We start from the raw sequence: 24,699 nt of genomic DNA, 5'->3' as shown, positions 1-24,699 counted from the left end.
GCAGGCCAAGTCATTGGGTGTATTTAAGGCAGAGTTTGATAGGTATCTGAGTAGCCAGGGCATCAAAGGTTATGGTGAGAAGGCGGGGGAGTGGGACTAAGTGGGAGAATGGATCAGCTCATGATAAGATGGCGGAGCAGACTCGATGGGCCGAATGGCCGACTTCTGCTCCTTTATCTTATGGTCTTAATAACTTTATCTGTTCAACTGTCTTTTAGAAGTTGTTATTGTACCTGCCTCAACCATTTCATCTGGCAGCTCATTCCACATAAATACCACCCTTTGAGTAAAAATGTTGCCACTCATGTTCCTATTGAACATTTCCTCTCTAACCCTACACCAACGCGCTCTAGTTGTTGATACCCTAAATCTGAGAGAAAAGACTCAGGTTATCTGAGTTTGTGGATACAGTTACATGTCTCACTCACGTATAAAATTCCAGTACTCTGCAGAGCTCCAGGTGACTGCATTCATCTACTTCCCCTTTTATCCCCAATACTCTTGAAAATAGTTTTCCCTGGAGTGCTTTTAGAAACTTACAATCATTTCTACTTCTACCAACACTATGGCAGCGAGTACTAGGTTATGCACATTGGCCACACAGAAAGATATTCCTATATCCCTCTCCATTATTTGTCTATGTTCCCTGCTCCTTGAACTGATGAGAACAGGTTCTGACAAATCTCTTCTCTGTTTTTATTCAAAGTAAAACTCCAAATAATTAGAACAGGCCCATCCATCTAATGAGCTGCTCTGCCAAGCAACCCACCTATTTAACCCTAGCCTAATCACAGAACAGTTTACAATGACCTGCTAATCTACTAACCGGTACATCTTTGGAACGTGGGAGGAAACCTGCATGGGAAGAACGTACAAACTCCTTACAGGAGGCACCAGAATTGAACTCTGAACTCCAGAATGCTCCAAGCTGTAATAATGTCACACTAACCACTATGCACCCTTGTATTGAAATCTACCAACCCTGAAAATATATTAGAAAAGCGTTCTAAGAATTTATATCCTTTCTGAAGTTTACTGACTACAATTGCTTATGGGCGATATCGTTTTTCTGGTGAACTTATAATTTGAGGTTTCCACCATATTTCAGCAACACACCGTACAGAAAGCTGGCCTTTGGATACAAGGACTGTTCCTTTTTTTCTACTCTGATTGGTCTGGTGAGGATCTCTGTGAGGTATGTCATCAAGGACATACAAGATGCATCTCCAAAGTTTGTACCACTCAGGTAACTCAGTGATATTCCACAGAGAGGACTGCAGTCTACTACATGTTACAAAAGTTAACCTTAAAGAGGGCTAGTAGGAGATAGGGGAAGGTTGCTCATCAGCTGGGAAGGGCTGAATAACAGGGGCAATGATGGTCCTTCCTGATGAGTTTGCCCCTTCATTCCCCTGGAATCAGCATTTAAATTTGGAGCTAGAATTAGAGTTCTATAGATTACCATAGAAACCATAGAAACTACAGCACAGAAACAGGCCTTTTGGCCCTTCTTGGCTGTGCCGAACCATTTTCTGCCTAGTCCCACTGACCTGCACACAGACCATATCCCTCCATACACCTCCCATCCATGTATCTGTCCAATTTATTCTTAAATGTTAAAAAAGAACCCGCATTTACTACCCCGTCTGGCAGCTCATTCCATACTCCCACCACTCTCTGTGTGAAGAAGGCCCCCTAATGTTCCCTTTAAACTTTTCCCCCCTCACCCTTAACCCACGTCCTCTGGTTTTTTTCTCCCCTTGCCTCAGTGGAAAAAGCCTGCTTGTATTCACTCTATCTATACCCATCATAATTTTATATACCTCTATCAAATCTCCCCTCATTCTTCTACGCTCCAGGGAATAAAGTCCTAACCTATTCAACCTTTCTCTGCAACTGAGCTTCTCAAGTCCCGGCAACATCCTTGTAAACCTTCTCTGCACTCTTTCAACCTTATTTATATCCTTCCTGTAATTTGGTGACCAAAACTGAACACAATACTCCAGATTCGGCCTCACCAATGCCTTATACAACCTCATCATAACATTCCAGCTCTTATACTCAATACTCTGATTAATAAAGGCCAATGTACCATAAGCTTTCTTTACGACCCTATCTACCTGTGACACCACTTTTAGGGAATTTTGTATCTGTATTCCCAGATCCCTCTGTTCCACTGCACTCCTCAGTGCCTTACCATTAACCTTGTATCTTCTACCTTGGTTTGTCCTTCCAACGTGCAATACCTCACACTTGTCTGTATTAAACTCCATCTGCCATTTTTTCCAGTCCAGGGTGATGAGTTTTCCTTTCATTCCCCTGGAATGACTCTATTTGTTGCAGAGAAAAGGGCTGAATTAATGGTAAATGAGCAAAATATACATAACTGATGGGCATTTAATGAATGAGAGCAGAATTCAGACTGAAGCATCTGCTTAATCTGTTAACGCATCTTAATCAGTTCATTATAATATGTCAGGTGTACTTATCAAACATTTAAGGAGTCAAAAATTATCAAGCTGTGGCTTTGAAATATCTTACAGATAATGTCAGCAAGGAACTTCACCAGAGAAAGTCCACAGGGAAATATTATTTATTTGCATCTAATCTTTAGGTAATTGTTCTTTTGGAAAACATTGTTATTTGTTATATCACTATCTCAAGTTTGTTTCAGTTTCAGAAATCATAAGGGATATACGATGTTGACCCTACAATTTAAAAAGTCATTCTCCACTAATGAGCTACTTGCATTTGAAGTCCAAATTATATCCACAGGATGAATCGTGGCCAATCCATCAGGAGGAATGTGCTCTGGTTCATGCATGGTAATACATAACATCATTATCTTCAGTGCTCATTAAGGTGAATAATGAGAGAGGCAGGGATTGGAACACAGTGCAAATGGAAGAAGAATCACATATTAGCAAACCAAGTTATAAACTAACTATGGCACTGAGTAAAAGAAAAGGGAATTGGTTTGGGGAAATAATACTTTTTTTTCAGGTGACGCAGAGAATACAGCTTGCTTCATGGATGGAAGGGCCTTAGGGAGTTCTGATGGAATGTGTACCATTAAGGTGAATAGGAATCAACTGGGAGAACTATGATGAAAGGGTGGTAAGTGTGCCAACAGTTCCATAGGCTATCTATTTTCCAAGATGGTAAAGCATAATGCCTTTCACAATCTCGTGACATCTCAAAGTCCTTTAAATCTACTGATGTAGATTTGGTCTGCAGTCACTGGTGTAAGGAGTCAAGTCATACATGGCAAGCTCTGTCAACAGCAATTATACTTAATATTGGGTGATGAATTTGGGCAGAAAGCCAGAGTGATCTCCTATACTTGTCATTGAAATAATACCATGGGATTATTTAATCTTGTTCAGAGGGAAGGCAGTGACCCCATTTAACAGGTTATGCATAAAATGGTGCCTCCAGTGCTCCCTCAAATACAAGGAAACTAGATTATGTTTGATTGCATCATTCTAAAGATGAACTCAGCCAAATTACTCAATTATCAGAACTACAACATCTTATAAGGATCAGAAAGTTGTAAATTCAGTCAGTTCCATCATGAGCACTAGCTTCTCCAGCATCCAGGACATCTTGAAGGAACGATGTTTCAAAAAGGCAGCATCATTCATTAAGGACCACCATCATCCAGGATATGCCCTCATTGTACCTCAGGGAGGAGGTACAGGAGCCTGAAGGCACATGCTCGATGATTCAGAAGCAGCTTCTTCCCCTCCTCTGCCATCCAATTTCTCAATGGACATTGAACCCATGAACACTACCTCACTACTCATTATTATGTATCCCAATATATTGCTGCTGCATACAGCAAATTTCACAACATATCGGTAATATTACACTGGATTCTGATTCTGAAATGAAAACTACTATTGGAGATAAAATGATCACCCGTTTTGTGCCATCGCACTAAGCTGAAAAGAAGATCATTTCGACTTGCACAAAATTTTTCTCCTGAGGTTAAATAAAGTATTAAAAATCAACAATATTCACAGGCATTTATAGTAAGTAATTTGTCTGTTGTTGCTCCGTGTCTTTATGCTGAGTGACTGTCACATCATTTAATAAGTAATGCTTTGAGCTCGGCAACTGAGGTAACTGGCAGCGAACAGCTGAAGTTCTGGCAAACGTAGGCTGTAGCCTTGCCATCTTTCAATTCTAAAGTAGGTAAGAATGGCAGGGTCTGATACAAGAAGCTCTCAGAGTTCCCATCTGCCAGCAGTAATATCTAATGGAAGAAAAGAAAAAGTTCATTAGAACAATGCATTACAGAACCAATACAACAGAAATCAAGGCTAATTGTGTCACATTACTCTTTCTTTTGTTGGAATATGAGTGCTAGAGACAATAACATTATTGCATCAACACGAGTTACCCTGAAACTATCAAGAATTAACTATGTGGTATAAATTTCATCCAGGTACCCAAAATAATTATTTTTCAATCGCCAACACAAAATTAACCAGAATTGAATTCAGTTCCACTACTTGTTATGGTAAACTGATTTCAATCCCAAACCTCTGATTGCTGGTCCAACACGATAACCAACAGATCACCTTACTTTACTTACATCAACAGTGTGTTTAACAGCTGGGCAATATATTGGTGTATATACATCCTACTGGTGTGTAACAAGGACCATGTCCTGCCCACCAACCATCAAAAAGCTCCACCCTCCCCTTTTCATGGCATCATCCTATCTTATTGCAGGAGATACTTCTAGCATCCCAGACAATTGAAAAGGTGATGGCCTTTACTACTTTCAGTTTAGCCTTTGCTGGGCTGATGCTTTTTGCTGGAGTAAGTGATGGGGTGGGGGGGGATGTTTTTGCCACTGCTTGTGCATGGGAGAGGGAGGGGCTTTGGGGTTCTAATGTTTCTGTCATTCATTCTTTGGGGTTTTTCTTTTGTCTCATGGATGTCTGCAAAGAGCAAGAATTTCAGGTTGTATACTATATACATTCTCTGATATTAAATTGAACCATTAAACCATTGAAATTATAGTATCAACCTTTTCTACTTCCAATGAAATATTTAATTTTTTCCTCTCCACAGAGTTGCTCAATATTTCTAAGACTTTCTGTTATCAGCCCTTTTATATAATGTATTGTAGGACTGATATCACGAGACGATACAGTGATGGTGGCCTACAATATAGCACAAATACCAAGTTCTTATTCAAACAGCAAAGCATTTCTCCATCATCAGAAATTCTGGAGTGCAAGTACTAAGGAGAATTGTTTGGACGTTGAATTTCAATTCCTATCCACTTAAGTGCCATATTTTCCTTATCAGTCAGCCACTTTAGGCCAATTGACTGGAGCAGAGAGACTGACAGATGGCAGAGGCTGGACAATGTGTACAAGTTACAGACCAGAAATAGTTTATAGATTATCCCAATCAGCAGGACAGTAAGAATAAAACAACTCTGCTCTGCATGTGCCTCCACTCTCCCTCATTGACAGGCATTGATAAAAGCCATCTTAAAGCAGAGTGCTGCTATCAGTGATTCAGAATATGGAAAGTAATTGGGGCCAGCTACAGCTTGCTCCCCTATGGGTGAATTTTGACAGCTGATATTTAAGAGGCTGGCAATAAGTCATGAACTCTAGCAATGCTACGCCATCAGTTAATGGATTTGCAGCATTCTCCCTTCGCAAGGTTGAGAGTTCATAACCTGACTGGAGGTTGAAGTACTATATCTAGTTTGACTGTTGAGTACACGAAAGGAAAGCTCTGATTTACTTTAAAACTCTCTGCTTAGGAGACAATTTGGAGCTTTAATTATCACTGAAGGACTCAATATTCATGTATTAATCAAGTTTGAATGTGGCTCTGATAGGTATCTTGAACAGATAAAAAAGATCTCACCTAAGACAAAGGCAAGCAGGGATTGATTAGGATGGCAGATCTTTGCAATTTAACAATATTTCAGCTGTTCATGCTGGATGCGAAGGAAGTTAAAAGTTTCTCCAACTAAATCAAAGATAATTTAATAAATTAACTTGAAAGAGGAAGGAGGGGAACAAATTATTTCACCTTCAAAATATCTACCAGTTTTCAGAGGTTGATTAAAATGGGAAGAGCTGCTGGAGGACAGACCACTGTGATTGAAATGCAAGGCCATATGACAAAACGCTTAAAGACAGAGCCATATTCCTCTTAATCCTGGGAAGTTGAACTGTGCAGGTGGTGATGGCGACTTTAATTCTGTAAATTATAAGGTAGTTGTGGAGAGGGATGCTGGCCCTCAATTTAAAAATCCTAAATCTGGAGAAAGCTGATTTTAACAAAGGATGTGGGTAAAATGACATCTAAAAAGTGATAGTATTTCAAAGTCTCTGGAGGAGTTCAGGGCTAGCATGTTCTAGGAAGGGTGAAAGGCAAAGAAGGCAGGATTAAGGAACCTTGGGTGACAAAGGATTTTGAAGGTTTAATTAGGGGGATAAAAACAAAATATGTATCAGGAGTAGGGAATTGGAAATGAATGAGCCCTTTGAGGAATGCAGAGGCTGGAGGAGAGAATTTAAAAAGAAATGAGGACAAAAAGGGGCAATGAAACATTCTTCCCAAGTAAGGTAAAGGAGGATCCCAGGACATTCTGTAAGTACATTGGAAGCAAGTAGATAGATAGAGAAAGGGTGGATCTTCTTCGAGATCAAAGGAAGTATGTATAGAGCTAGGAGATGTGGGTAAGGGGTACACTGAAAGTCTGGAACATGTCAGTATTAAGATGGAGGTGTTGGATTCCCTGGAACAGATAAGCATAGGTAAATCCTCTTGGCCAGATGAGATCTATCAGAGGATGCTATGAGAAGGAGGGAGGGGACATCAAGGGCCTGGCAGTAGTATGTCTATTTTATTTGGCCACAGGTCCACTACACTGAAGTTATTTAAGAAAGAAGCAGGGATAAGCCAGGTAATTACAGGCTGGAGAGAAATATGTCAGTGGTAGGGAAGTTATTGGAGAAAATTCTAAGGGATATTATTTATATGTGTTTGGAAATGCAGAAGCTGATTGTTGATAACCAGTATGATTTTGTTCAAGGGAAGATGGACAAACAGATTGAAAGACTTATCATATGAGGAGCATCTGATGGCTCTAGGCCTGTGCTCACTGGAATTCAAAAGAATGAGAGGGGTCTTACTGAAACCTATCAAATGTTGAAAGGCCTCAATAGAGTGGATATGGAGTGGATGTTCTTATGGTGGGGGAGTGTAAGACCAGAGGACACAGCCTCAGAATTGAGGGACATGCATTTAGAATGGAGATGAGGAGGAATTTCTTTTACCAGAGGATGGTGAATCTGTAGAATTCATTGCCACAGGTGACTATGGAGGTCAGGTTATTGGATATGTTTAAGGCAGTGGTTGATAGATTATTGATTAATCAGGGCATAAAAGGATATGTGAAAAGGCAGGACATTTGGCTGAGAGGGAAATGGATCAGCCATGATGAAATGATGGAATAGACTACATGAGCCAAATGGCCTAATTTTGCTCCTATATTTTATAGTCTTATGGAAATCTTGTCTAATTTAACTGAAGTATTTAAGAAGACTGATGAAGGCAAGGTGGTAAACAGGGTCTATACAGACTTTAGTAACGCAATTGACCAGTTCCCACATGTCAGGTTGGTCCAGAAGATTAGGTCACACTGAAAAAACAGATGGCATAGGTTTAAGGTGAGTTGGAGCTTTAAAGGAGAGTTGATGGATTTTCTTTTTTAAACAGAGTGTGATAGATATCTGGAATGCACTACGAAGGAGATTGTGGTGTCACATATATTTAAGAAATACTCAGATGGGTACACCAACTGACAAGGCACAGAAGGATATGTACCTAATGCAAGCAAATGGGATTGGTATAGATAGGCAAAAATAGACAAGTTGTACAACTCAATAAATATACCTGAGTAATTAGTCTAACCTAGTTAGAGAAACAATAACCTATTCTATTTTAGGCCATGAGACAGAGGAGCAGAATTAGGCCTCTTGGCTCATCAAGTCTGCTTCGCTATTCCACAATGACCATTCCATTACCCTATTCTCCTGCTTTCAACTGTAACCTTTGACACCATGACTAACCAAGAACCTACCACCCTCCGCTTTAAATATTCTCAATGACTTGGCCTCCACAGCTGTCTGTGGCAATGAATTCCACAGATTTATCACCCTCTGGCTAAAGAAATTCCTCCTCAACTCTGTTCTAAATGGACATCATTCTATTCTAAGGCTGTGCCCTCTGGTCCTAGACTCACCCATCATAGAAAACATCTTCTCCATGTCCACTCTGTATATCTGCATAGGTCTTTCAATATTTGATAAGTTTCAATGAGAACCCCTTTCATTCTTCTAAACTTCAACTTGGCCACAAGCCACCAATTCTGTCATCCAAATTGTTGACATATAACACGAAAAGAAGTGGTTCCAATACTGACTCCTGCAGAACACCAATTGTCTCCAGCAGCCATCCAGAACAGGCCCCCTTTATTCCGTCTTTTTGCTCCTGCCAGTCAGCCAATCTTCTATCTGTACTAGTATCTTTCCTGCAATGCCATGATCTTGTTAAGCAGCCTCATGTGCAGCACCTTGTCAAAGACCTTCTGAAAATTCAAGTAAACAAAATCCACTGACTCTCCTTTTTCTAGTCTGTCTGTTACTTCCTCAAGTAATTCCAACCGATTTGTCCCCTTATGGAAACTATGCTGATTTTGGTCTACTTTAGAGTACCCTAAAACCTTATCCTTAATAATGGACTCCAACATCTTTACAACCACAGAAGTCAGGCTAAATGGCCTATAATTTCCTTCCTTCTGCCTCCCTCTCTTCTTAAAGAGTGGTGTGACATTTGCAGTTTTCCAGTCTTCCAGAACCATTCCAGAATCTAGTGATTCTTTAAATATGTCTCCACAATCTCTTCAGCTACCTCTTTCAAAAAGCTGGGGTGTAGTCTATCTGGTCCAGGTGACTTAGCTACCTTTAGATCTTTCAGTTTCTCAAGCACCTACTCCTTAGTAATAGCAACACACCTCACTTCTGCCCTGTGACACCCTCATATTTTTGGAACCTTGTTCATGTATTCCACACTGGTGTTTTATAACATTTCCACTTCTTGTTGGTTCATCAGAACTCTGATGTCACACCTCAAATTCCTGAAAGATTCTTGATTGCTACCTTTTTTGTTTTATGACCTTGGTAACATGGAACCAGGAATTTACAAACCACCCCAATTACTTTTTAATCAAGAGCCTGGCACTGGAGAGTCTAAACATCATAGTTTGTTCCTCTAGACTGCACAGGATCTGTGACGTGAGAGTCGGCACCTCTTTTAACTTCAAAGCTATGCTTTCTGATACAATCTGTAGCTACCCTGGAGAGTTTCTGTTTGTTTTCATACCATTGATACATTTTTGAATATAAAAGGAATCAGGGGACAGGGTCAATGCAGAAAAATTGTGCTGAAGTAAATTACATGCTTTAATCTTACTTAACGGCAGAGTAAGCACAAGGGACTCAATAACCTGCTCTTTCTAATTCTTATGTTCTTAACACAATGTGTCAAATAGCAAATAGATTGTGTAGAAAATTGTAAAATGAAATTGTATTGTTGCATTGAGAGGCTAAATTTTCAGGGCTAGAAGGAACTGCAGAGGAGTGGGATTATATCTACAGCTTGAATTATTCGATTTTAACTGATTAAAACGTGGAAGCCTTATTTGGAAAATCTGATTCATATTCAGTAAAGAAACTCTGTAGCTGCAATATAAATGCTACCATGGAGGATTTATGCCTTTTGTTTAGAACGCTGTACACAGACTGTGGATTAGTTTGTTTCTAGCATATACTGGAGGGTAACATACAAAAAAGTGTTGAAGGAACTCAGCAAGACAGGCAACGTCTATGAAAATAAATAAACAGTTAATGTTTCCAGCTGAGACCCTTCTTCAGGACTGAAATGGAAGGAGGAAGACGCCAGAATAAAAAGGCAGGGGAGTGGAAGCAGGCTAGTTAGAAGGTGGTAGGTGAAGCCAGGTGAGCAGGAAAGGTCAAGGGCTGGAGAAAAAGGAATCTGATAGGAGAGGAGAGTGAACCATAGGAGAAAGGAGAGGAGGAGGTAACCCAGGGGGAGGTGATAGGAAGGAGAGAAGAGGTAAGAGGACAGAGTGGGGAATAGAAGAGGGGAGAGGAGGGAAAAGAAATATTTTACCAGAAGGAGAAATTGATATTCATGCCATCAGTTTGGAGGCTAACAGATGGAATATAAGATGTTGCTCCTCCACCCTGATGGTGGCCTCATCTTGGCACAAGAGGAGGCTATGGACCAACATGTCGGAACAGGAATGGGAATCAGAAATAAAATGTTTGGCACTGTAAAATTAAGCTTTTGGAGGATGGAGAGTGGCCTGATGGTGGTGTAATAGGGAAGTAAAACAGTGGTGACCAAAACAACAGAAAAATCCCATATATTGGCGATAACATTTTTCAGAAACCCCATATCTTTCTCCATTACATTCCATCTGCTATGTCCTCATGCTTTCCCACAGCCTGCTTATATCTACCATGAAACTCCTCCACATCCTCCTCACGACATAAACTAACATTAACCATGTCCAGCAGGTAGTAGAGCTCCCAGATACATATTCTTCTAAAGTCAAGTTCCTGAGAGTGAACATCACCAACAGTCTGTCCTGGTCCAACAATGTAGATGCCATGGCCAAGAAAGCATCAGTACCTCTACTTCTTGAGGAAGGCTAAAAAATTTTCGGTATGTTCTCTTCAACTGTCACTGATTTTTTTTTACAGATCCACCATCTAAAGTGTTCTATTTATCTGGATGCATTATGTCTTGGTATGGCAACTGCTCTGCCTAGGATCAATAGAAATTGCAGAGAGCTGTGGACACATTACAGAAACTAACTTCCATTTTATAGACTCTGTGTACACTTCTTGTCGTCTTGGTAAAGCAGCCAATATAACCAAAGACTCAATGCACCTTAGACATTCTCTCCTCTGCCCCCTCCTATAAGACGGAAGATAGAAAAGCCTGAAAGCTCATACTACCAGGCTCAAAGACAAACTTCAATGTTATAAGACTACTGACAGTCTCCTAGTATGAAAAGATGGACTCTTGCCCTCACAATCATTATAGCCTTGCACCATATTGTCTACCTGCATTGGACCTGCACTGTAATTGTCACAAATTATTCTGCATTCTGTTCATGTTTTTCCTTGTGCTGTCTAACATGATGAAGTCATCTGCATGGATACCATACAAAACAATTTTTTTTAGCATAGTTTGGTACGAGGCAATAACAAACTCAGTTACCAATCAGGGCAAGTGGCTTTGAAATCAAAGAACAACTTCCCCATATAACTCACTGTATCAGTGTATAAACATATTGTATCTATCTATGACTCCATCAAAGTTCTGATTTGTTATACAAAATGAGATCGAAAATTGAAGGAACTTATTAAATGAGCTTTTGTTAAATATCCAAAATGAACTGTGTTTGTCAAAACTGGGAAATCAGTTCTAAACTGAAGCAAAGATAAAAGCTCATATTCTATCACAACACATTTGATCTTTGTGGATATAATGGCCATAATAAGTGGCCTTTTTTAGGCAATGTGATTCTATAATTTATTTCCAATTGAAATCGGGGTGGGTGGGGGAAGTGCATTCAGCCATGGAATATTGATCATACAAAAGATTACAGGCTCATTATTAGGATAATTAAAATTATACTTTACACAGTTGAAAAAGATTGGGCTAATATACTGCTGAGAAATACTTCACAAACAATGAATGTAGAGTTCTTTGGTGCCCAGAAGAATGCTATCAAGAGCACTTATAATGGGAGCTGGGGTTTTACCTGACCCTGAGAATTTCAGACCAATTCTCCAACTAGGCATACAAGTAGCTCAGGTAAGTGTATTGGCATTTTTGACACTCCCTTGAATGAGGAATTTTCATTGATAGACACTCCAGAAAAGTTCAAAGAGAAGTCAAGTATGAATATAGCCCAGTGCACCATGAGCATATTCAAAATTTACCATCTGTTCATTACACAAAATCAAACACCTTCTCACCAACACAAATTTCTTTATAATTACTTGAAACACATTGGTGATAAAACTTGGGAGGGTTCGTACAGGAGTTACTGCCTTTCTACAATACTGCCTGACATTTCACTATTGCCAAAATGCTGCTTAATGTTAGAAACAGCTCATATTAATAGCACCTTTAATGCAGTGAGAAGTCCTAAAAGTCTACTCAACAGTTCGATGAAATAAAATATGAAACTCAGTCACACAAGGCTGGAAACCAAATGTTTGGACAGTAGAGTAGTTTATAAGGCGAGACAAAGGAAGAGAGGAAGTCGAAGAAGTTAGAGAATGATGTTTCAGAGCTGACTCAGGGCAGTTGAAGGCATATAGAGATCTTCCTGTTTTAGTCTGCACTTTCCACATTCTTTGATCCAAGATCCTTTCACAGAGTCATTGAATCACACAGCACTGAAACAAAACTTCCGGTCAAATTTTTTCCCCGTGTACACTAATTCCACTTGTCCACACTAGGCCCATATCCTTCTTTGCCCTTTTTATTCAAGTGCTTGTCTAAATGCCTCTTAAACATCATGATTATAAGACCCACATTCGGCCCACTGAGTCTGCTCTACCAGTTCATCATGGCTGATCCATTTTTCCTGTCAGCCCAATCTCCTGTCTTCTCTCTGTATCCCTTCATGCTGACTAATGCTGACTAATCAAGCTGACTAATCATGCTGACTAATCAAGAATCTATCAACCTCTGCCTTAAATATACATAAAAACTTGGCCTCTGCAGCTGCCTGTGGCAAAGAATTCCACATTCACCACCCTCTCCAATGTCAGCACATTCACCACCCTCTCCAATGTCAGCACATCCTTTCTTAGACAACTAGTCCAAAGCTGTTCACAATACTCCAAGTGAGCCCTCATCATGGTCCACCACCTCCTCTATCAGCCCACTCCAGATATCAACCATTCTGTCTGAAAACAAACTGGAAGTTACCTCAATTAGATTTTTAAGTGAATTCATTGGAACTTGAAAAAGTTGTTATTTATTTCTTAAGAACATAAGAAACAGGAGCAAGCCTCAAACCTGCTCCGTCTTTCAAGAATATCATAGCTAATCCATTCTTGGCTTCAGCACCACTCTCATTCCATTTCTCCTTGACTCCCTAATAGCTTAAGTGTCTATCAGTTTCGGCCTTGGATATATTCAATGGCTCTTCTCCACAGTTCTCTTGGGTCAAGATTGCAAAGATGAAAAACCCCTTAGTGGAAAAAAATTCCTCAGTTCCATCTTGAAAGGGAAAGCCCTTATTCTGAAATGACACTCCCTAGTTCGAGGTAATTCCAACAGGGAAAATATCCGGAGCTGGAAAATATAATCTCAGAATGTGTCACCCCTTTACAATGGATGTCAGGAGATGTGTTCGGTGTACCTTGACACAGTTGTCTCAACCCAAAATAAACATAATGCTTAAGATTCTATAAGTGCCACCACTGCAAACTGTAAATAGCTCTGAAGTCATTTCCCCTACAGTTCCAATGAAAGTTTTCACTGTGAAACATTAACTCCCTTTGTCTCAACAGATACTGCCTAACCCAGTTGAATATTTTTAGAATGCAAACAACAGGAATTCTGCAGATGCTGGAAATTCAAGCAACACACATCAAAGTTGCTTGTGAATGCAGCAGGCCAGGCAGCATCTCTAGGAAGAGGTACAGTCGACGTTTCAGGCCGAGACCCTTCGTCAGGACTAACTGAAGGAAGAGCTAGTAAGAGATTTGAAAGTGGGAGGGGGAGGGGGAGATCCAAAATGATAGGAGAAGACAGGAGGGGCAGGGATGGAGCCAAGAGCTGGACAGGTGATTGGCAAAGGGGATAATGAGAGGATCATGGGACAGGAGGCCCGGGGAAAAAGACAGGGGGGGGGGACCTAGAGGATGGGCAAGGGGTATAGTCAGAGGGACAAAAAGGAGAGTGAGAGAAAGAATGTGTGTGTAAAAATAAGTAACGGATGGGGTACGAGGGGGAGGTGGGGCATTAGCGGAAGTTAGAGAAATCAATGTTCCTGCCATCAAGTTGGAGGCTACCCAGACGGAATATAAGGTGTTGTTCCTCCAACCTGAGTGTGGCTTCATCTTTACAGTAGAGGAGGCCCTGTATAGACATGTCAGAATGGGAATGGGATGTGGAATTAAAATGTGTGGCCACTGGGAGATCCTGCTTTCTCTGGCGGACAGAGCGTAGGTGTTCAGCAAAGCGGTCTCCCAGTCTGCGTCGGGTTTCGCCAATGTATAGAAGGCCACATCGGGAGCACCAGACGCAGTATATCAACCCAGCCGACTCACAGGTGAAGTGTCGCCTCACCTGGAAGGACTGTCTGGGGCCCTGAATGGTGGTAAGGGAGGAAGTGTAAGGGCATGTGTAGCACTTGTTCCGCTTACAAGGCGAAGTGCCAGGAGGGAGATCAGTGGGGAGGGATGGGGGGACGAATGGACAAGAGAGTCGCGTAAGGAGCGACCCCTGCGGAAAGTGGGGGGGGGGAGGGAAAGATGTGCTTAGTGGTGGGATCCCGTTGGAGGTGGCAGAAGTTACAGAGAATAATATGTTGGACCCGGAGGCTGGTGGGGTGGTAGGTGAGGACCAGGGGAACCCTATTCTTAGTGGGGTGGCGGGAGGATGGAGTGAAAGCAGATGTGCGTGAAATGGGGGAGATGCGTTTGAGAGCAGAGTTGATGGTGGAGGAAGGGAAGTCCCTTTCTTTAAAAAAGGAGGACATCTCCCTCGTCCTGGAATGAAAAGCCTCATCCTGAGAGCAGATGCAGTGGAGACGGAGGAATTGCGAGAAGGGGATGGCATTTTTGCAAGAGACAGGGTGAGAAGAGGAATAGTCCAGATAGCTGTGAGAGTCAGTAGGCTTATAGTAGACATCAGTAGATAAGCTATCTCCAGAGTTAGAGACAGAAAGAGCTAGAAAGGGGAGGGAGGTTTCGGAAACGGACCAAGTAAACTTGAGGGCAGGGTGAAAGTTGGAGGCAAAGTTAATAAAGTCAACGAGCTCAGCATGCGTGCAGGAAGCAGCGCCAATGCAGTCGTCGATGTAGCGAAGGAAAAGTGGGGGACAGATACCAGAATAGGTTCGGAACATTGATTGTTCCACAATTGTCCCCCCCCCCGTCTCTGCTTTCTGCAGGGATCGCTCCCTACACGACTCCCTTGTCCATTCACCAGCAACTTTGATGTGTGTTGCTTGATTATTTTTAGAATTTTATTTGATCCTCCAAATGTTAATAGCAGTTTTTTTTTGTTACAGTGCTAAGTTGTTACATTTTAATGAAGTAATCTGTACAAACCAGTGCCTTTAGTGCAAAACACTCTAATATCCATGCCTCTGTGTGTTTCTCTTAGCTTCACGGTCACTATTTGATTACACAGTATTTCAATAACTGAGTCTGGGCTCTCTTACAGTACATTGAAGCCACATTATAAATGCTCTCACTTATCAGTCACACACTCCTCCTACCTGTCTCTTACCTGGAACTCCCACCTGTTAAACATTTAAACTATATTCTATTTTTTAATCCCATTTCTAAATTTTGTTTGCCATGCCTTCTGCTCACTGCATTGAATCTCAATTTTATAATTCTCATCCATATCTTGAAATCTCTCTTGACCTTGTTCTTCCCAATTTCCATGACCACTTCCAGTCCCAACAACCTTTGGAGATGGCTAAGTCTTACCTCTTTGCAACCTCTCTATCTATTATACCAAAATGAATGATTGTGCCTTCTGTTCACCCTCAGCTCTGAAAATTTCTCTCTCTCTCTTTTCAATTCCTTTCAACCAAACTCCTGTCATCTGCCTTGGAACATCTTTTATGTTAAATATTGTTTTGATAATGCACCTCCAACCTACCTTGTGGCATCTTATAATGTAGACATGTAAAAGTTGTTTATCAGACTTTTTAGATGAGGCAAAATTCATTGTGAACTGACAAACCACATACTAATCCACATGGAACAAGAAAAAATGAGGTCCCAGGCTCTCCAACTCTGCTGCATTTTATAACCCCTACATATCTGTGGTGGAGAGCGAAAGGGAGAAAAATGTACAAAGTTGCCTTAGTATTTCAGAGATATATGTTGGCCTGTATCAATGCATTTCCAACCCCTAGTCTCCATTTCTGATAGGATTCCTGTTCTCAATACATTATAGGGCCTAAACTTTAGAGTCTTTGATCTCCAGGGTTGTATTTTCTTGCCATAGCTCCTAGAGTTTCTGGCTTCCAGGGTTCTAGGGCACTTGTGACAGAATTCCTGCTCTCCATATAGTTAGAATTCTTGATTCTTTCATTAGGCTTCCATTCTCTATTTCTTAACATGTTTCTATTTATTGGATAATTGGCAGTGCTCTGACTGAGGGCCACAGTCGGTCAGAGCTGACCATGGATATTGCATCCTAGCTGTCTAGAGATATACAAGCCTGGGCAGTACGAGATGGAGAGCAAGCTGATGCCCATCTCCACGCATCTGATGAACCCAAAGGAATGGCAGAGACCAATACAGTTGGGATCAACAGTGTGACAGGAGTTGCCAGTCTGCAATGTAGGACTGCCTTCGGGACTCCAGTTCCGGAATTTTCCCTTGCGTCTTACTTCTGAAGCCTTCCCCATGAATGTAGGTTTGAGATCAAAGTTTTCCTTCTCCTAGATGAGCTGCCTGCCACGGCTGACGAGCCCCATCTGCCAGTGCTCTACATACTTGCTATATTGAATTTGGTGGCCTTATCAAAATACATGAGATTCTAAAGGTGTATGTTAAAAAGGTGGTTCTCCTTGTAGAAGTATCTGGAACATAATAGAAGTCACTCATGAAGATAGAGATGGTGAGGAATCTCATCTCTCAGGGGGCTATTCAGCTATTTAGAATTTTCTACCATGGACTGTGGAGGCTGAACATACTTGAGGCCAAAAATGAGGAGTTCAGAGTCAAGTCACAATGAACAGGCAGGAACGCACAGTTAAGGACAACATCAGATCAATAAATGGAGGTGTGGCCCATTCCTGTTCCAATTTCTTATGTTCTAATATGGTGTACATCATGCTCAAATAACATTACATGACAAAGTACTCTCTATCTTTAGGCTGCTGTCTTTTATTGAAACGATGACTTTGAGTAAGGCAGTCTTTTGAAAAGTTAAAACAGATGTCTCTGCAGATTGAGGATTGGGCAGAACTTTTCCATGAAAGTTGGTAAGAAATGAGATCTATCTTGCCAACCAGTATAAGAGAGAGAATGCTTTTATGACTTGGATATCAAAGGTCATAGGAAATAGATATGTGATGTTACAGTTGTTTCTGTTGCCTTGCTAGAAAGTGCATAGCAATAGCCTCAGGAGGTTTCAGAGAAGGAAGTCAACATTGTTCTAGAGGTCAGCACATTCAGAGCTGAAGGTTCTTCTGTGCTTCATTCACACATTGTGTAATGCTGCTATTATTAACAAGTAACTTCCACTGAATATAACAAATTTTTTCTCTGGGAAGCGAAAAGGGCTAATGTCATAGGTAACGTAATGTCAAACTGGTTCTGCAAGGGGATTCCCAGGAGAATAGAAATGTTCTTAATAAGAAAAGAAAGAGATGACGGTAAGAAGTGATATAAAGGAGAACATAGGATAAAAAGAAGAGAAAAAAATTCTCAAGAGAAGTTAACAATAAACAAAGGAAAGATTGGAAAGACAACAAGACAAAGTGGAGGAGTGGGACACACACCAGCTCTGGGGCATGTATTTGAAGAATACCTGGCTGAAGCTCGGCAGCTGGAGAGAGGACACTAGATGATTAGTGCAAGGAATAAACATTGCTCCAGTTGGAACACTCTTCTTCAGCTGGACTAATGATAGAAGAATTATTCTATATCTAAACATGCTGTGAATGATCCAGAGGTGTAGAAAATACCTTTTTCCACTCTAAAGCAACAGGAATTCTGCAGATGCTGGAAATTCAAGCAACATATATCAAAGTTGCTGGTGAACACAGCAGGCCAGGCAGCATCTCTAGGAAGAGGTGCAGTCGACGTTTCAGGCCGAGACCCTTCGTCAGGACTAACTGAAGGAACTCTAACTAGATCTGCAGGTGTAATGTTTTCATTATTTTAGCCATATTCTCCGCACTGTTTTGGCAGTTGAAAACATTCCTTGCTGGAGTGTATCCCCACCACTGCAATATATCACCCCGCCTCAATGTGCTGTATTATGGACCTGAAGCATTGCATTATCCACTAATGCACTGCAGCACTAACCCAGCCCCAGTGCACTGTATCATCCACTGGATGCAATGCGCTATCAGCTTGGATACATGTATTACCCAGCTCCGATGTTGTGCTTTACACAGTCTAGATTCAAGATTCAAGATTCAAACACACTTATTATCAAAGAGTGTATAAATTTTACACCTTGAAATCTGTTTGCTTACAGGCAGCCACAAAGCCAGAAACCCAAAGACCATAAAAGAGGGGAAAAAAACACACATCATGCAAACAATAGAAGCAATCAACAACATTCAAATCCAGATATAGTCCGTAGATCCGCTCTCCAGAACAGCCGGAGAAGGCCCAAGCCTACTCATGTTAGCCATCTCAGTTCATCATATTAGCAGGGCAAACACGCCACAAAACTCAGAGACGACAGCTGCTCGATACAGGAATGAACATCACAGGAGAGCAAGCAAAATCAGCCTGACTCTCACTTCTGGTCCCGACACTTGGGCTTTCCAGACTATCTGGACCAACGTTTAAATTGTCCCAGCACCGAACCCGGCGCAGTGACATGCATGGAGCACACAGCCTGAAGCTGTTCTCGATCTCAGCAAATTGGTTCGGCCTAGGAGTGATCCAACCTCTCACCCAGGTTAGGTGGACGGGCATCAATACTCTTCCACATCGACTCCTCTACAAATCATTCACTCTAAGGTAGGGACATGTTCGGCACAACTTTGTGGGCCGAAGGGCCTGTATTGTGCTAGGTTTTGTATGTTTCTAATACGCTCAATGAAAATTCTCTGCGGGATAGACATTGCTTCATTTTTATTGTGTGTGCCAATCCAAATAATTATTCTTACAGCAAGTGCAAATATTGCAAAGAGATTTTAGCAAGCAAATTACACAGTAATTTGCATAAGAGATAAAGGAAAATCTAGCATACTTACAAAGTACTCCTCAGGAAGTTCCTGTTGTTTCTGAATAAATGTGTAGGGTATTTTGCATAGAGTCAAACTTCTTAAAACAGCAGCACTGTATTTTTGGCGGTGCTAATTAAGGGAGCAACAATGGCCAAGCCACCTGGGAATATCTTAAAATAGAAGCATTGGACTATGGATTAGACAAATGTGCGCTACAGTTGTCATCACCATGAAGAATAAAAACAATTCCTTTCTAGAAACCATGAAGTCACGTCCTGTACCTTCAACAACTGTACATACTTGGTGGAAACACAGAATACAAGTAGGATACCTATACGTGAATAGATACATAACTCAGGGTTGATGGCAGAATGGTGCATGACTGACTGGAAATTTAGACCAGATAGTACTCACAGTGGCCACTTTATAAGGTGCCTCCTGTACCTAATAAAGTGGCCACTGAGTACATGTCCGTGGTCTTCTGCTGCTGTAGCCAATCCACTTCAAGGTTTGATGTGTTGTGCATTCAGAGATGCTCTTCTGCACACCACTGTTGAAATGTGTGGTTATTTGAGTTACTGTCGCCTTCCTGTTAGCTTGAACCAGTCCAGCCATTCTCCTCTGAACTCTCTTATTAACAAGGCATTTTTGCCCACAGAACATCCGCTCACTTTTGCTTTTCACACCATTCTCTGCAAACTCTAGAGACTATTGTATGTAAAAATCCCAAGACAGCAGTAGTTTCTAAGATAATCAAACCATGCTGTCTAGCACCCAAAATCATTCCACAGTCAAAATCACTTAAGTCACATTTCTTCTCCATTCTGATGTTTGGTCTGAACAACAAATGAACCTCTTAAACATGTCAGCATGTTTTTGTTCACTGAGTCGCTGCCACCTGATTGGCTCATTAGATATTTGTGTTAACATGCAGGTGTAATAAAGCGGCCACTGAGTGAAGGATCTATGAGGTTGGTTTTGCCACATGTATTTTCTTGGGTTATATGCAGTGAGTACTTTGTACAGCATTATGTGCTGGACTTCGGAATTGGGGAGGAGGTATGGCTGGTGGTGAGGGTCCAGGCCCTGGGCTCAGGAAAAGGTTGTGGTTCCAGCAGGATTGCAGCTATGAGTTAGAACCAGCCATTATGAGAGTGATGGGGAGGTCTCAGGAGCTGAGCTGAGATCACTGGTTGGCAGCCAAGGTTACTGGAATAGTTGGGGAATAGTTTAAGACCATGAAACATGGCGTGTTAGCCCTGTGCTAACAGCCACAGGACTCAGCAGTGAGAAAACCACCTTTCTCAGACTCTGTACATCTATGATCAGTATGATTTGGGTCCCACCAAAACTGGAAAGTTGGGATGTATGTACAGTATTGCCCACCCAAACCCCGAGTTGTGTGAATACTATGTAAACACAGTCCCCGTGCAAATAGCCATCATCAAGAAATAACATACAGCCCCCAGACCAGAGACACCAGCCATCAAATAACACTGTATACAATTATAAAGAAAGTATATTTACAAATGTCAGCTTTATCGAACAATTAGGAAAAAAAGAAGAAAAAATAATAATAAGGCCCCATTACAGTTAGCCCATTCCAAATGTGCACATCAGTTGGAGCTCATCTTGAAGTCGTCTTTAACTCACACATTTGATCCCCGGTCTGCGTGAAGGCACGCACCACCTTCCAAGTGTCGCTCGAAATCAATCTCAAACAAACAGACTTCCCCACGGGAGTATTAGTCCTCCCTCCTTGAAGCCATTCATCTGCAAAAAGCACCCTGTGCAACTGGGATGGCATCCTCAGCCATCTTTCCTCCTGTCTTCCCTCAGCTCCTGCCAAAAAGACCTCGGCCCACACCAGTATCCATCACAAAACCTCTCCGCCCAGCGTCCTCAAGAACCTTCTCCCAGTTCCACCACCTTGATTGGCTAACACAACATTCCTGAGTTGAATAATATAGCCCCTTATCTTCAGCTCAAACCCAAACAGACTGAAAGCAGGACAAACGGTTCTTACAGAACTGTTAATATGAAACACCTACAGCATAGCAGTAAAACTTTTAACCAGGGCATTACAACCATAAAACCCTAAGACATAGGAGCAGAATTAGGCATTGCCCCATTGAGTCTGCTCAGCCATTCAATCATGGCTGCTCCATTTTTTTCCCCTCCTCAGCCCCATTCCCCGGCCTTTTCTCCATAACCTTTGATGCCATGACCAATCAAGAACCTACCAATCTCCGCCTTAAAACAACCAACGACTTGGCTTCCACAGCAGCCTGTGGTAATAAATTCCACAAATTCACCACTTTCTAGCTAAAGAAATTTCTCCACATTTCTGTTTTTAATGGATGTGCCTCTGTCCTGAGGTTGTAATCCCCCGAGGGAAACATCCTTTCCACATCTACTCTATCTGGGCTTTTCAACATTCAAAGGTTTCAATTAGATCCCCCCTCATCCTTCTGAATTCCAGCGACTACAGGCCCAGAGCCATCAAATGTTCCTCATGTGATAACCTTTTCATTCCTGGAATCAACCTTGTGACCTACTCTGAACCCTCTCCAATGCCAACACATCTTTTCTTAGATAAGGAGCCCAAAACTGTTCACCAGTGCCTTATAAGGCCTCAGCATCATATCTTTGCTCTTGTACTCTAGACCTCTTGAAATGAATGCTAACATTGCATTTGCCTTCCTCACCACCGACTCAACATGCACTTTAACCTTTAGGGTGTTCTACACAAGAACTCCGAGTCCCTTTGTATTTCAGATTTTTAGATTTTCTCTCCATTTAGAAAATAGTCTGCACATTTATTTCTTTTACCAAAGTGCATGACCATGCATTTTCCAACATTGTATTTCATTTTCCACTTCCTTGCCCATTCTCCCAATCTGTCTAAGTCCTTCTGCAGGCTCCCTGTTTCCGCAACACTACATGCCCCTCCACTAAATCGTCACATCATCTGCAAACTTAGCAATAAAGCCATCTATTCCATCATCTAAATCATTGATATACAACATAAAAAGAAGTTGTCCCAACATCAACCCCTGCTGCATACATGGCCCAGCCAGAACTGGACATATTTTTGCGCCTTGTTGTTGAACTTGGCAAGATCTGCAGCAGTACAGGGTTCCTCTAGTGATGGGCATTGCAGGAGATGTTGCATAGTTTGTGGCTCAGTTCCACATTCACAAGTTGTTGGGCTGCTTGTATATCCCCATTTGCTTAGTAACACCTTTGAACGATCTACGCCAGTTAAGGCACTTCCTGGTTGCCTAGTTGCAATTATCTCCTTGGGGAAAGTTTTCATCCGGCGGAATTTCCATCGTTGGGGGTTGTTTGAGACTGGCGAGCCGGTCTTTCCACAAGGCGATACGGGCTTCAGATGGGGTTGATAGTAATGGAACAACACCGTTCAAGAAGCTCTTCCTTGACTTCAGGCGGCTGGGTGTAGGTGTATGACCATGTAGAGGGTGCCTCTCATCTGACGTTTGATGGAGTCATTCTTTCTTGCTGGCTACTGTTCTTCTTATATCGGGGCAGTGATACCCGCCAGGATATATAGGCTGTTGGTGTTTGTTGGTTTTAAACAACCTGTGATAAGTCGGCAGCTTGCATTCAGAACGGCATCTATCTTCTTAGCATGAGTAGATCTTTCCCATGCAGGGCAGGTGTATTCGGCAGTGGAACAGCAAAGAGCAATGCGCTGGTTTGCACTGTTTTCGAGCTTGTTCCCCGTTTTGTGTTAGTGAGCTTATTCAGGATATTGTTTCATGCACTCATTTTTGTCTTTGTCTTTGTCTTATTGATGTGGTTCTTGAAAGTGAGGCATCTGTCAAGGGTGACTCCTAAGTAGATAGGGTGCTCGCAATGTGTCAGTGTTGTTCCACACCAGGTTGCTTTAAGCTGCAGACCCCTGCAGAACACAACTATTCACTGGCAGCCAACCAGAAAAAGGATCCTTTTATTCCCACTCACTGCCAGTCAGCCAATGCTCTAACTATGCTAGTAACTTTCCTGTGTTACCATGGGCTCTTATCTTAGTAAGCAGCCTCATGTGTGGTACCTTGTCAAAGGCCTTCTGAAAATCTAAATATACCGCATCCCCTTTATCTACCCTACTTGTAATCTCCTCAAAGAATTCCAACAGATTCATGAGGCAAGATTTCCCTTTAAAGAAACCATGCTGACTTTGCCGTATCCTGTCCTATGTCACTTAGTACTCTATAAATTCATCCTTAACAATTGACTCCAATGTCTTCCCAAACACTGAGATCAGGCTAACTGGTCTATAATTTCCTTTATGCTGCCTCCCTGCTTTCTTAACAGAGTGGAGTAACATTTGCAAAATTCGGTCTTCTGGAACCATGCCAGAATCCAATGATTCTTGAAAGATCATTACTAATGCCTCCAAAATCTCTACTGCTACCTCTTTCATAACCCTTGGATGCAGTTCATCTGGTCTGGGTGACTTATGTACCCTTAGGTCTTTCAGCTTTCTGAGCACCTTCTCCCTTGTAATAGTAACTGCACTCACTTCTCTTCCCTCATACTCACCAACACCTGGCACACTGCCAGTGTCTTCCACAGTGGAGACTGATACAATATAATCATTTAGTTCATCTGCCATCTCCTTGTCCCTATTATTATTTCTCCAGCCTCATTTTCTAGCGATCCGATAGCCTACTACCACTGTAATTTATTTTACTCCACTGAAATACTGATAGGTCAGACTTTACTTTCTCCCTATCAAATTTCAAGTTGAATTCAATCAGATCGTGATCACTGTCTCCTAAGAGTTCCTTTACATTAGGCTCCCTGATCGCCTTCATTTCATTATATAACACCCAGTCCAGTATAGCTGATCCCCTAGTAGGCTCAATGACAAACTGCCCTAAAGAGCCATCTCGTAGACATTCAACAAACTCACTCTCTTAGGATCCATTACCAACCTGATTTTCCCAAACTACCTGCATGTTAAAATATCTCATGATCTTTTGTTGCATCTTTTCTATTTCCCATTGTAATCTGTAGTCCACTGTTTGGAGGCCCATATATAACTGCCATCAGAGTCCTCTTACCTTTGCAGTTTCTTAATTTAATGCTCAAAATCTTTTGATCCTATGTCACATCTTTCTAATGATTTGATGCCATTCTTTACAGGCTGAGCCATGCCACCCCCTCTGCCTACCTTCCTATCCCTCTGATACAATGTGTAACGGTGGACATTCAGCTCCCAACTTCAACCATCCTTCAGCTGAGACTTAAATTCACCCACACTTTCCAGTACAACCAAATTAGTCATTCCTGTCCAGGTTATTGTTCATTTAAATTTGAAGCAAACTTTTGTTTAGGAGGCCAAGTGTATAAAAACAAATAGGGGAGAATAATGAATTGATCAGTAAGGTCATATGAATTTGTAAAGG

General features: G+C 41.6%; 1 protein-coding gene across 3 annotated transcripts in view; it reads right to left on the bottom strand.

Annotated features, from left to right (window-relative positions):
• Positions 1-1,813: 1,813 nt before the first annotated feature.
• The window catches only part of spata20 (spermatogenesis associated 20), a 489,201-nt gene continuing 466,315 nt past the window's right edge, over positions 1,814-24,699 (bottom strand). For 2 of the 3 annotated variants that reach the window (XM_072242745.1, XM_072242744.1), the window contains one exon: positions 1,814-4,258. In XM_072242745.1, coding sequence (XP_072098846.1) covers positions 4,088-4,258 — 171 coding nt within the window. In that variant the 3' untranslated portion in view covers positions 1,814-4,087. The remainder of the gene's footprint in view (positions 4,259-24,699) is intronic. The other variant, XM_072242746.1, reaches the window with a different exon arrangement.

This window comes from Mobula birostris, chromosome 24 (assembly GCF_030028105.1).
Source record: "Mobula birostris isolate sMobBir1 chromosome 24, sMobBir1.hap1, whole genome shotgun sequence".
Classification (NCBI taxonomy): Eukaryota; Metazoa; Chordata; class Chondrichthyes; order Myliobatiformes; family Myliobatidae; genus Mobula; species Mobula birostris.
Note: the sequence above shows the minus strand (reverse complement) of the source record. Positions and strands in the feature narration are given on the sequence as shown.